Here is a 15,313-nt window from a genome sequence, read left to right as displayed (position 1 = left end):
ACCCATAAAAATGTACTCTGGTGACAGGGAAGATCAACATACAAACTCAGAACAAAACAATGAAGTCAAACTAGTTACAAGGAAAGCCTCAAAGAAAAATGTAAATTGGACATGAGCCCAAGAAGAATTCCCCCAAAAAACTAAACAGGGATTTTCAAAATCAATGGTAAAGGAAAAATTAAGATAATGTAAGTATTGTTTAATTATCCTAAGGCCCTGATCAAAGAAAGAATTTAGATATAAAATTTCAAGAAATAATCAAGGAGGAGCTAGATTTCTGAGAGCCAAGATGGTGGCATAAGCAGTGAATTGCTGTAACTCTCCTATGTTCACCTCCTGGCAACCATAAAATAGCAGCTCAAGATTGAACTGGAAAGGCAGACTCAGCTAGCAGATAGAGTGAAACAATCTCTAGTCCTGAAAATTTAGAAGATTGGCAGAAGGAGTCCAACTCATTCAAGTAAAAGAAGAACAATCCAGTCCAGGAAGCTTCCCAGTGAGCCAGCAGCAAGATCCACCTCAACAAACTAGCAGGAGATTGTGAGACACAGTGGAGTGGGAGAACTCCAACAGCAAGATCCCCAACTTGCCCTGCATAGTCAGGGAAAAGGCATATTCTGGTTCTGGGGAACAACCACATGTTTCAGTATAGCCCTGGACAAACAGGCATCCTCCAGGGGTGAGATCTCCATATTCATTGGAACAGCCGTAGGTTGAAATAGATGCCAATCCAATAGGTACCTAAGCAAACAGAGAGCCATCACCATAGCCCTGGGCAAACAGGCAGCTTCCAGAGTCCAGACCCACATGTCCTTCAGTATAGCCCCTGGGGAAACATGGAAACATCTGTCAAGATCTCAGCACATACCAGAAACTACCACTAGGACTCAGCACCATGTAAGCTGCCATACCTTTATAGCCGCCAGCAATATTAACTACCATCTACTCTACTTCCTTAGCACAATGCCAGCCACAAGATTCCTCTATGGACCTTAGGGCAACAACAGTGCAATACCAGGTAAACAGCTAGGGCCTGTAGCCACTAGCACAAGAAACCCGAGACATTGCCCCTTCTATCATGGGAAATTTCAAGGAAAAGAAAAAAGAAAAAAAATAACCATAAGCAAAAAACAACAAAAAAGAATCTGACCAACAGTAGTTATGGTGACAGAAGAGGACAACAATGTTAAAAAAAAAAAAACAACAAAGGCAACAACAACAAAGAAACAAAATCATAAATAAAAATCAGAAGTTGTCTTAAACCAGAAAAAAAAAAAAAAACTTGAAAGAGCTCAAAAAGTCATTTAAAATCATATGAGAGATAGACAAAAATTGAGATAAAAAATGAGAGTGATGCAAGAGAATCATGAAAAAAATGAATACACACAGCTTGGAAAAAAAGAAAACAACTGTGTAAAAAGTAGAATTGGGCAAATAGAAAAAGAGATTAAAAAAAACAACTCTTTAAAGAGTACAATTGGCCAAATAGAAAATATAAAAGTACCCTCCGAAAACCCCCCCACAAAAATCACTTTAAAAGTTAGAATTGAGTAACTTAAAAAAATTGGGGAAGTAAATGTTAGTGACTCTTGAAGACATCAAGAATCAATCAAACAAAGTAAAAAAAAAAAATTGAAAAACTGAAAGAAAAAGACATTATGGGAAAAATAGTTGATCTGGCAAATGGATCAAGGAGAGACAATATCTTAATCACTGGACTATTTGAAAAGCATAATCAAGAGGAGGACCTAGACAGTATTTTTCAAAAAAATTATCAAGGAAAATTTTACTTATGTCCTGGAACCAGAAGGTAAAATAGGCATTGAAAGAATACACTAATAATGTCAGGAAAGAGTTTTCTAAATAAAAACTTCAAGTACCATTATAGTCAAATTTTACAATTATCAGGTTGAGGGAAAAAATACTACAAGTGATCAGATAGAAATAAATCAAATATTGGGGAATCACAATTAGGATTACGTTAGACATGGCAGCTACAATATTAAAAGATCAAAGGTCATGGAATATGCCATTTCAGAAGACAAAGGAGCTAGGACTTACTACTAAGAATCAATTATTTCACCCATCATATCCCAAATAAAGTTGAATGCATCAAAGGTAAAATGGTCATTCAATGAAATAGGATGATTTCAAACTTCCTTAAGGAAAAGACCAAAACTAAACAAAAAATTTGGCCTCTAATATCAGGACCCAAGAGAAGCATAAATAAATAAAAACAAAGAAGAAAACATAAGAGATTCAATAGAGCTAAACTGTTTACAACACTACATGGGAAGATACTTGTAACACTTAAAATTATAGCATTAATTGTATAGCTACAATATATAGCTTGTGTGTGTGTGTGTGTGTATAAACATATAGATATATAATACTATATAGTATATATAATAGTATAGTAATATATATGTAATAGTATATATATATATATAAATAGAAGGGATATAGCTATATTCAATTTATATGTATAAATTCAATTTGAGAGTGATATAAAAAATAAGGGAAGAGAAAGAGGAGTACACTGAATGAGAAAGAAGGGAGAAGTAAAATGGTATAAAACATTTCACATGGAGGGACACAAAAGATCTATTCCAGTGAAAAGGAAGATGCAAAGCAAGCAAATGCAAAAAGCAGAAATAGGAAATGTTTCCTTTTTAGAGCACAATACAATAAAAAATGTATTCAATAAAGGGCCAAGAAAAGATAACCTAAATACCAATTGGAAATTAAATAATCTAATTTTAAAGAATAAGTCAAACAAAAAATCACAGAAATAATCTATAATTTTACTCAAGAGAATGACAATAATGAGACAACATACCAAAAATTATGGGATCAGCCAAAGCAGTTCTTAGGGGAAATTTTGTCTTGAAATAACAACATGAATAAAAGATAGAAAGAGGTGATCAATAAAATAGACATATAACTAGAAAAGCTAGAAAAAAGAACAAGTTAAAAAACTGCAATTAAATACCACATTAAAAATTCTGAAAAAAGGAGAGATTAATAAAATAGAAAGTAAGAAAACTATTGAACTAATAAATAAAAGTTGGTTTTATGAAAAAAAAACCCAGATAATCCTTTGTTTAATTTGATCAGAAAAAGAAAAGAAAAATAGTAACAAAGCACCAGCATCAAAAATAAAAAGGGTGAATACATCAATAAAAAAGAAATTAAAGTAATAATTAGGAGCTATTTTGCTCAACTGTACGGCAGCAAGTCTGACAAATATGACTAAAATGGATGAATATTTACAAAAATATAAATTGTCTAGGTTAACAGAAGAGGAAATAAATTACTTAAATAGTCCCATTTTAGAAAAAGAAATTGAACAAGAAATTAATGAACTCCTTAAGAAAAAATCTTCAGGGCCAGATTGAGTCACAGGTAAATTTTATGAAATATTAAAAAAAAAATTAATTCCCATACTATGAAAAGTAAAGAAGGAATCCTGCCAAATTCCTTCTAAGACACAAATATCACACTGCTATCTAAACTAGGAAAAACTAATGCAAAAAATTAAATAAAATATTAGCAAAGAGATTATAGCTATTTATGAACAGGATAATATCCTATGACCAAATGGGATTTATACCAGGTATGCAGAGTTCAATATCAACAAAACTATTACCATAATTAACCATATCAAAAACAAAACCAACAGAAAACATATGATAAACTCAATAGATGCAGACAAAACATTTGACAAAATACAGCACCCATTCCTATTAAAAACACTAGAAAGCATAGGGTTAAAAAGAGCTTTACAGCAAGCATTATTTGTAATGGAGAGAAACTGGACACATTCTCAGTAAAATCAGACAAAACAAGGATGCCCATTATCAACACTATTATTCAATATTGTATTAGATAGGTTGGCTTTAGCAATAAGAAAAGAAAAAGAAATTAAAGGAATTAGAACAGGCAATGGGGAAATAGAACTATCAATTTTCAGATGACATGATGATATACTGGACACAATTCACAGTTTTAGCAAAGTTGCAAGAGTAAAATAAACCCACAGAAATCATCAGCATTTTTATATGTTACTGACAAAGCCCATCAGGAAGACATAAAGAGAGAAATTCCATTTAAAATTACTGTAGACACAAAATAAAATATTTGGGGGTCTACCTGCTAAGACAAAGACACGAATTATATGAATACTATTACAAAACAGTTCTCACACAAATAAGGTCAGATCTAAACAATTGGGAAAATACCAATTGTTCATGGTTGGATCAAGCTAATATAATAAAAATGACAATTCTGCTTAAATTGGCCTACTTCTTCAGTGCCATACCAATCAAACTGACAAAACATTATTTATAGAGTTAGAAAATATAATAATAAAATTCATCTGCAAGAACAAAAGCTCAAGAATATCAAGGGAATTAATGAAAAAAAATACAAAAGCTTAGCAGTACCAAAGCATTAGCCATCTAAACCATTTGGTATTAGCTAAGAAATACAATGGGAAGTCAGTGGAATAGATTAGATACACACAATATAATAATTGAGGCTTATTATCTAGTGTTTTATAAATCCACAAACTCCAGCTTCTGGAATAAGAACTTCACTAATTGACAAAAATTTCTGGGACAACTGGAAATTAATATGTCAGAAACTTAGCACAGACCTATATCTCATACCCCATACCAAAATAAGGTCAAAATGTATGCATGATTTGGGCAAAAGGATGATATCATAAATAAATTAGGAGAACAAGGGATAATTTAGCTATCACATCTTTGGAGAAGACAACCATTTATGACTAAACAAGAAGTAAAACAATATTATAAAAGGTAAAATGGAAACCTTTCATTATATTAAATTAAAAAGCTTTTGCACAAACAAAACCAACAGAAACAAGATTAAAAGGGAAGTGTAAAACTGGGGAAAAAATCTTTACATCCAGTATTTCCAGAAAAGGTCTCATTTTTCCAATATATAAAGAAGTGTGTCAAATTTATAAGAATACAAGTCATTCCCCATTTAATAAATGGTCAAAGGATATGAACAGACAATTTTCAGATGACAAAACTAAAGTTATCTATAGTTATATGAAAAGAATGTTTTAAATCACTATTAATTAGAGAAATGCAAACTAAAACAATTCTGAGGTACCACATCACATCTCTCAGATTGGCTAAAATGACAGGAAAAGGCAATGATAAATGTTGAAGAGGATGTGGGAAAAGTAGGACATAAAGCACTGTTAGAGGAGTTGGAAAATGATAAGCCCATTCTGGAGAGCAATCTGGAACTATGCCCAAAGAGCTATCAAACTGTGCATTCTCTTTAACCCAGCAGGGTTATTACTAGGTCTGTATTCCAAGGAAATCATAAAGGAGGGGAAAGTATCTATATGGCCAAAAATATTTGTAGCAAATTCTGTGGTAGCAAAGAATTGGAAAATGTGTAGATGCCCATCAATTGGGGAATGGTTGAACAAGTTGTGGTATATAAAGGTAATGAAATGTTATTGTTCTATAAAAATGATGAATAAGTTATTTTTAGAAAGGCCTGGAAAGATTTACAGGAACTGATGATGAGTGAAACAAACAGAACCAGGAATACATTGTATATACAGTTACAGCAAGAATGTGTGATGATCAGCTATGAAAGACTGTTTTTTTTTTTTTTTTCCTGTGGTTCATTAAAGAAATGCCATCTGCAACCATTGAAAGAACTAAGGAGACTTAATATAAATCAACCCATGCTATGTTCACTTGTTTTTTCTGTTTTTTTTAAATCTCCCACATTTTTCCCTCTTCCTCTGATTTTTCTCTCCCAACATGATTCATAAAGCAATGTATGTTAAAAATTTTTAAAAGTTAAAAATATGAAAAGGTTTAATGAACCACTAATGGAAATGAAATTAGATGTTATTTTGTCTAAATATATGCCAGTAAGACAAACAATCTACATGAAATGCATGAATATTTAAAAAAATGCAAACTTCTCAGATTAATAGAAGAGGAAATAGAATACCTAAATATGACTTAGAAAATGAAATTGAACAAGCTGTCAATGAAATCCCTAAAAATCTCCAGGACTAGAAACTTATAAGAGAATTTTGCCAAATATTTAAGGAGAAATTTATATCAATACTATATAAATTATTTTAAAAAATAAGTAAGGAAGAAATACTACCACATTATTTTATGATACAAATATGATTTTGATGCTTAAATCAGGGAGAGTAAAAGCAGAAAAAGAAAATGACAGACTGATCTCCTTAAGAAAAAGGTGAATACAAAAGTTTTAAATCAAATACTAGAAAGGAGATTATAGCAATATAACAATTATACAATATGATCAGTAATGCAAGACTGGTTCAATATCAGGAAAACTATCAGCAAAACTATGATTGTCAAAATAAATTCAATAAAAAAATCTCAAGAAATGCAGAAAAAGCTTTTGATAAATTGCAATTTCCAGTTCTGTTAAAATACTAGGAAGAATAGGAATCATTGGTATCTTTAAGAAATGATAAATAGTATATATTTAAAACCAAGTGTAAGCATTATTTGTAATGGGGATTAACTTGAAACCTTATCAGTAAGATCAGGAGGGAAGTAGTTAAAACCATTATATTATTCTTATTCAATATTGTTCTAGAAATGCTAATTATAATAAGAATATAAGAACAAGAAATTGAAGTAATAAAAATTTGCATTGAAAAATCAAATCAGTTTTTGCATGTGATATAATGGTAAACACAAAACTTTATTCGACTAAAAAAACACTTGAAACAACAGCTTCAATAAAGTTGCAGAATACAACATAAATTCACATAATTCATCAGAATTTCTATATATTACCAATAAAATCCAGCTGCAAAAACAAAATCCATTTATAATAATTGCAAACAATGTCAAATACTTGGGAGTCTGCCAAGACAAATTCAGGGATTACATAATATTTACAAAACACTTTTCAAACAATTAAGGAGAGATCTGAACACTTGAAAAATATATATGTTCATGTGTAGGCTGAGTTAATACAATAAAAATGATGATTTTAAGATGACAGGAAAAGATAAGGATAAATGTTGGCGGGAATATGGGGAAACTGGGCACTAATGCTTTGTTGATGAAATTGTGAAATAATCCAACTATTCTGAAGAGCAATTAGGAACTGTGCTATAGTTCCCAAAGGGCTATTAAACTGTGCATAGCCTCTGACCCAGCAGTGCCCTTACTGGGTCTGTATCCCAAGGAAATCATAAAGGAGGAAAATGACACACGTGCAAAAATGTTTGTAGCAGCTTTCTTTACCATCACAGAAAAATGGAAAATGAGTAGATACTCACCAATTGGGGAATGGCTGAACAAATTGTGGTACGTGAAGATAATGGAATATTATTGTTTTATTAAAAAATGATTAACAAGCAGATTTTAGAAAGGCCTGGAAAAATTCACATGAGCTGAGCGAAACCAAGGAGAACACAAATACATTATATACAAAAACAGCAAGACTGTGTGATAATCCACTATGAAAGACTTGTTTCTTTTCTAAGGTTCAGTGACTCAAAGCAATTCCAATAGACTTTGGACAGAAAATGCCACTTACATCCAGAAAAAGAACTAATGAGACTGAATGCAAATCAACACATGCTATATTTAATTCTTTTTTCTGTTTTTGTTTTGTATCTCTCCTATGGTTTTCCCTTTTGCTCTGAACTTTCTCTTCCAACATGATTCATAAAACAATGTGTATTAAGAATAAATAAATTTACTAGAAAAAATAAAAAATGACAATTTTACCAAGGTTAATTAACTTATTCAGAGTCATACTAATCAAATTATCAAATAATTATTTTATGGAGCTAAAATGGTAAACAATAAAAGGTCAAAAATATGAAAGAAATTAGTAAAAATGTTAAGAAAGGAAACCAACAGTTTCAGATTTTAAACTATATTCCAAAGAGATAATCATCAAAACAATTTGGTACAGGTAAGATATAAAGTGATGAGTCAGTGGAATAGATTAGGCACACAATGGGCAACAGTAAATCACCATAGTAATTTAGTGTTTGATAAAGATATAAGCTTTGGGGGTAAGAATTGAACTAGGAGATACAGTGGACAGAGTACCACTCTTAAGTCAGGAGGACCTGAGTTCAAATTTGGACTCAGACACTTCTTCCTAGCTGTGTGACCCTCACTTAACCCCAATTGCCTCAGGGGAAAAAAAAAGAATTCACCATTTAAGAAAAATAGCTAGTAAAACTGGAAACTAATTTGATAGAAACTAGGCACTCACACAGTGAGTGTGTGCCCACATCTCACACAGTATATGTAATTAGATAAGGTGAAAATGAATAAATTATTTAGAAATAAAGTGAGATATCATAAATACATTATGGGAGAATGGGAAAAATGTACCTGCTGGATCTATGGATACAGCAAGAGTTTATGACTAAACAGAAGAGAGAATTATAGGGAGTAAAGTAGATAATTCTGATTACATAATTTTAAAAAATTTGCACAAAACCCAAAAGTAACAAAGCAAAAATTAGAAATAAAACTGAAAAAAACCACCAAATTATAGTAAGTTTCTCTGATAAATACTTCAATATTTTAGGGGGTGTATGTGTATGTGCGTGTGTGTGTGTGTGTGTGTGTGTTTTATGTGTTTGTATGGTTTTGAGCCAAATTTATAAAAATAAGAGTACTTCCCAGGTGATAATTGGTCAAAGCATTTGAAAAGGAACTGTTCAGAAGAAATCAATTATCAACAGCCATATGAAAATAATTCTTTAAATTACTACTTATTGGAGAAATGCAAATTAAAGCAATGCTGCAGTATTCCCTCACACTTTTCCAAATTGGCTAACATGACAGGGAAAATGACAAATGCTGGAGGGAATATGGAAAAACTGGGACACTAAAACACTGTTGGTGGAGTTCACTGTTGGTGAGCTAATCAACCCATTCTGGAGAACAATATAGCACATCACTACAAAATTAGGCATACTCTTTGACCCAGCAATACCACTATGATTTATTCAATATCTCAACAATATTTTACAAAAGAGAAATGAACTTATTTGAATAAGAATATTTGTAACAGCTCTTTTTGGGGTGGCAAAATTAGAAATTGAGGGGGGAACCTATATTGTGGAATGATCAAGTTATGTTATATAATTGCAATGCAATAATATGTATTATATGAAATGGCAAACAGGATCATTTCAGAAAAATCTCAGAAGACTTATATGAACTCATACAAAATGACATGCACATAACCAAGAAAATGCTATACACAGTAATAGTATTGTGAGAGACTTAGTTACTCTGATCAAGACAATCATCTCAGTCAATTCCAAAGGACATATGATGAAAAATCCTATCCATCTCAAGAGAAAGAACTGATGAAGCACACAAAATTTTTTCATGTGTTTTCTTTCATATGGGTTACATATAAATATGTTTGGCATGACATAATGTTTACAATAGATAACAAATCACCTTGTTTTATCAAGGATGTGATGGTAGCAAGAAGTAGGGGGAGAATTTGGAACTCAAGAGTTTAAAAATTATTATTACAAGCTTTTTATATGTTATTGGAAACTAAAGAAATTATTAAACAATTAAATATTATTTAAAAAGAAAGTTATGTTTTGCTCTATAAGGAATAGGGAGCCATAGAAAGTTTTTGAGCAAAGGAGCAATATGGTTCAGACAAGTTTCTTAGAAAGATTATTTTGACAGCTATATAGAGTATGGATTACATAAAGAAAGATAATAGAGACATGATAGCAAGGTATGGGTTTGATTCCTCTTATACATACTTATCATGTGACACCAGGCAAGTAATTTAACCTATCAATACTCTGGGCAATCAACTAAGATTACAAGTTCCAAAAAAAAGGTATTAGCATATCTTGATAGAGGAAGTTTCCTCATCTACAAATCCCCATAAACCACTAAAATCACAGTTTCAGTTGCTATTCTATTTTTCAATTGATAGGTATCTCATCTTTGGCTTATAAAAGAGTTTAGTTGATGGTGGGCTCCTTTAAGTTTAGACACTTGTTCTTATCCTTTTTTAAGGGGAAAAATAATCTTGGTTCTGCTGGAACAAGAGAATAAATATGAGAATGAATTGGGAGTTCTCCATTTTCAGGTAAAATAGCAAAATATTTGGGAGATATAGAGAAGTAGGAAAGGTTGAAAGCTGATTAAGATTCCACTTCATATCAGCTTTGTCCACAGAGGAATGATGATTCTTTGGATGAGGCTGGAAGGCTCTTCTGAAGATATACAGTTTGCACTAATACCTCAGGACAGCAATGTTCTCTGAATGAACCTGAGTTAGTTTCTACTCCTTACCAAATGCAGAATATAAAATACATGTGAAGTGATAAGATGATCCCTAATACAAGAAATACAAGTATTCTAAGACCAGGAGAAAGAGTTAAAAGGAGAGTTAGAGAGAACATGAGAGAATAAAAGATACTGTGAGACTCCTGAGAGAAAAACAAACAAACAAACAAAAAAAGATGTCTAATTTGGAGGTCTAGGGAATTACCTTCCCATTTGAACATGAGCACTGAAACTTCTTCCTCAAAAGCTCCCAGGTACCTTCAATTCTGGGTATGCAGAATGAGTACTTTTAATACCATAAATGTGTCAAGATAAAGTCAGGGAGTTTTCCAGTTAAAATAGACATAAGAACTAATGTATCAACATCTAAAAGTCATGAATGCCCATAGGCCCACTAGAACTTCCACAGAGGTCACTACCTATTCATCATTCTCTATTTAAAATTCTCCAGGTACCAATAGCCAAGATTAATAAGAAAGTCATTTTTAATTCATTATCATTTTTTTCCATTTGTAAAAATTGGTTAGCATTGAAATTCATATCCCAATACACCTTTTAATCAATAAATATTTCATTCAAAATGTTAAATCATTCCTTTAGGGAAAAAAAAAGACATTCAATACTATTCACAGCTCATACTGCCTTTTATAGGCCTAAGTTTTTTTTTTTTTTAACAAGTCTACATCTTTAATGTTAGTGATACATTGTATTATAACTAATTAAGCTACATGTATTATGTGTCAAAAATGAAAATAATCACCAAGGTTTGATTTCTAGACACTGAATTTAAAACAAAGACAAAAGGAACTGTGAAAATAATTCTGAATATTATGATATCACTCTATAAAAATTATAATATAAAATGTCTCTAGAGGATAAAGTAATATTGCAGAACCCAAAATTTAAAACATTAAGATCGACCTAGCAGAAAAAAGAGAAATTCAGAAAACCAAGTATAATACTTTTTGGTACTCATAAAAATGAGTCAATTGTCTCAAAGTAAGCCCCTCCCATAGCTTGAGTTGAGTCAAAGTAGCACTTTGTTCAAAGTGGTGGAATTTACTATTGTAATGAGACAATTTTGTAATTAGCTTTTACAAATGATAAATAAGGATATTATTGAGTCTTGTGAAGACTAATAATGGCTTGGATTATAAATGAAAGTCAATGAGGTGTGTAGTCATTTTATTAACATTACTATATAGTATTCTGTTTCCTAAATACCTTGCATTATTTAATTTTGTATATAGTTTGCAAAGCAAACACGAGTTTTATTATATCCATAGATATGTTTAGGGATATGAATTTATATCATCACTTAAAGATGTAGCTTCTGCAGGACATGTAATACCTCATTACAACTTTGTACTTAGAGTCATAAAATATGCAAGACTTTTACCTGAAAGACACCCAGTGACTGACAGAAACAGAATTAGTTTCCATGACGACCCCATCCTTGGTCACTAGGGTCTTCCTGAGTCCCAGTTTGTATAACTGTTAGCAGCTTTGACGTTTCTTCATTAAAGTACAGCCTGTTGAGACAAAAAACAAGTTTCAGAAATAAAAGAAATAACTCACAGAAACAAACAAAGTAATATTTAAAGGGCATACAAAAGGACACAAAACCTCAGAATGCTTAAGGTAAGAAAAGGCTGATCATTACTTAAAATATTGTAATAACTAATATGATTTCTATTTCCAGGCATTAAATACACATTGCCAAAATTACAAAGAAAATAGCAAAACAAGTTTTTCATATTTCATTTATTCAGATCACTCCCTAGAAGTGCAATAAAAAAAAAAGTATCAGGCTCTAATTTGGGATGATCCTTACTCATGGGGAATTGGGAAAGCATCATTTAATACATTAGACAAATGATTGGGTTAGAACAACTAGGATAGATAAATAAGATACATTAATATCTGTTTCTCTGATATAGAACATAACTAATGATCAGTTAGTCAAGCACTTTTACACATTGTGCCTGTAGCTCATCTCAGCCTCCGCAGGGAACTTTTCCTCAATTAATTATTAATGTCAATTGCCTTTGTTTTTAAGTTCTGTGATAATCTGGTTGTGATACAGTTCCCTTGTTTGGTGAGTTATCTTTCTCAGCAACCTACACTGGCCAGACCTGGGGGAAATAAGAATTTTCATGAATATTTAACTTTTTTTGTCTCTTGGTCATGACGTTTTACAATAAGCAGAGCATATTTATTTTGTTTGGATAACTTTTTTTCACTAGCAGAGCTACATTAAAAACATACGTGATAAACAAGCCTAACTCTGAAATGACTGTACATATAAGAAAGATAGATAATAAGTTCCTAAAATAGAAGGAAATGATGAAGATAAACAGGTTTACAACATCCAGGTGTGATCTAGATATGTTTTACTTAGACAAAGCAATTAGGGCCAAAAAAAAATAATTTATAGTGTGCCTTGGATGTGAAAGCAATAATTCCTTCTTCATTCACATCTACTCTCTGAAGATATTAAAAAGAAAAGAAAAGATGAAATTATCTTCTGCCTTGTGGAACTTCACCATTAAAAACAGGCAAGCATTCTGTGCTGTGTGACTTGAAATTTACTTATTAATGCCATAAGAAAAATCCATGACTTGATTCATTTTAGGCTCACTCTAATTTCTTTTATACCCTGGGCACAGAAGTCCATTTTAATTTCATGGCTAAGACTCTCTAATGGAGAAGGCAGCTATTAAGATTAAATCATCATTGATTTATAATTTCAATTTAAAAACACACCCATTTCATTATTCTTTCATAAAAAATATAGGTTTTCTTCCATGTAAATAAAGATAGAAACCTTTGAACAAATGTCCTCAGCCTTAACTGAGAATTTCATATTTAAAGCACTAAAATATTGGTTGACATCAAAGTTGCTTAATGTGGGCTACAAGCTCCTAAATCAAAAATTCTTGTATGACTTAGATTAGAGAATCCTAGATCTTTAAGAAAAAAAAAAACCTGAATGCACTAATATTAAACAAATTCTCACTACAGTCTGATTAGATATCACTAATAATGGAGAACTCATCACTTGAAACATACTATTTTATTTTCAGATAAACTCTAATTATGAGAATATTCTTTCTTATATTGAGTTAAAATCAACCAACCTGTAAACTTGCAGCAGATTGTTCCAATTATTTCCCTTGAAGCCAAGTAGAGTCAGAACTACATTATTTCTAAAAACTCTTTTAGCTCTCACCTTCTGAATCCATTTCCTTTTCTACCTGACAGACTTATTTATTATTATTTTATTTTTTGCTGAGGCAATTGGTTTTAAGTGACTTGCCCAGGGTCACACGGATAGGAAGTGTTAAGTGTCTAAGGCCAGATTTTAACTCAGATCCTACTGACTTCAGGGCTGGTGCTCTGTCCACTGTAGCAATTAGCTGCCTCTACTGGTCAGATTTTTGCATGTTTGTATACATTACATAAGCCCCTACATCTTCCCATCTATAGTAAAGAGAAAAATTGATATACCTCAATCATTTCCATTGTACCATGCTTTGTTTTAGGTAACATTGGCTCAGTGTGATAACTTCAGGGGCTTAATCAATTATTTATAATGGCAATAGTTTAAAAATAATTAATAGTTTTTGGGTTTTTTTGCAAAATTCTTGATTTGAGATTTTTTTTTTTTGACCTGACATATACACACCTTTACCTCTCAGAATCCCTAACTTTCTGCAAAGCCCATTTTAAATGTATGGTCCTATAGGAGCTTAACATAGTGCCTGGAATATAGTAGACACTTGATAAATGTTTATTAATTGATATCATGATAAACATCCATCCCCAGTCATTAGTGCTCTCTCCTTCCCATGATTACCTTTATTCATGCTATATATTCTTTTGAAAAATAATCTTACAGGGAGATTTCTTGGGAGCCAAGATGGTGGAGCTGACACACCTTCTCTACAGCCCTCACAATAATTACGAAATCCAGACTCTCAATTAGCTCTGGAGTGGCAGAACCCACAAATATTGGAGGTGCAACAAATTAACAGAAGATTGCCAGAAAAGGTCTGTTTCAATCTGAAACAGGAGAGAGGCAGCCTAACACAAACAGCTGACCACAAACACAGTACAGACAGCATAGAGTCAGATCTAATCAATTAGAAAAATATCAAGTGCTCATGAATAAGGTGAGTGAAAATAATAAAGATGACAATACTTCCTAAACTAATCTATTTATTTAGTGCTATACCAATTAAACTTCCAAGAAACTATTTTACTGAACTAGAAAAAATAACAACAAAATTCAACTGGAAGAACAAAAGGTCCACAATTTCAAAGGAATTAATGAAGAGAAAAGCAAATGAAAGTGACCTAGTTGTACCTGATCTAAAACTGTATTATAAAGCAGCGGTCCTCAAAACCTGTTATGGGCCAGAACTCTGAACTTGAAACAAGGATTCTTAGCACAACAAAGTGCTGAGTCAGTGTGACTGACAGACAATGGTGATCTAGTTTAGCATGGGGCTTAATAGTTCTCTAAGTTCAGTACATGTACTTAGTACTTAATATAGTTCTACAAGATTCACACCTATGATAATGTAATTATAAGAGAGCATATAAGCTCGGACAAACTCAGCCAGAGTGAGAGCCAGAAAAGACAAGTGAACTGGAGGCGGGAGGTCAAGCCCTCTGACTCAGAGAGATTCATTTCCATCTTCACCAGCCTCAGGACAGGCTGGCCTGTCCTCCTGTTCCCCCCATTGAGACCAAGGCCAGTCTGAAAGGCTCTCCAGAAAGCTGCCCAGCCCCATGCAAGGAAACTAGATTATGAAGGAGAAAATAAAGACTTTGGACTTTAACACCTGGCTATCCTTGTGGTGTTTACTCTACTGAAAAGAAGGCTGTCCCAGAAAACCAAACAAGAATATCACAAAAACCATTTGGTACTGGGTAAGAAATAGGCTAGTTTA

The 15,313-nt window shown here is 32.2% G+C and overlaps 1 protein-coding gene across 1 annotated transcript in view; it reads right to left on the bottom strand.

The window, feature by feature from the left end:
- The window catches only part of CNTN5 (contactin 5), a 1,555,331-nt gene that overhangs the window by 800,841 nt on the left and 739,177 nt on the right, over positions 1–15,313 (bottom strand). Inside the window, exon 4 of the mRNA XM_031961045.1 lies at positions 11,755–11,887. Within this exon, the coding sequence (XP_031816905.1) occupies positions 11,755–11,809 (55 nt within the window). The 5' untranslated portion in view covers positions 11,810–11,887. The remainder of the gene's footprint in view (positions 1–11,754; positions 11,888–15,313) is intronic.

Source organism: Sarcophilus harrisii, chromosome 3 (assembly GCF_902635505.1).
Source record: "Sarcophilus harrisii chromosome 3, mSarHar1.11, whole genome shotgun sequence".
NCBI classification, from domain to species: Eukaryota; Metazoa; Chordata; class Mammalia; order Dasyuromorphia; family Dasyuridae; genus Sarcophilus; species Sarcophilus harrisii.
Note: the sequence above shows the minus strand (reverse complement) of the source record. Positions and strands in the feature narration are given on the sequence as shown.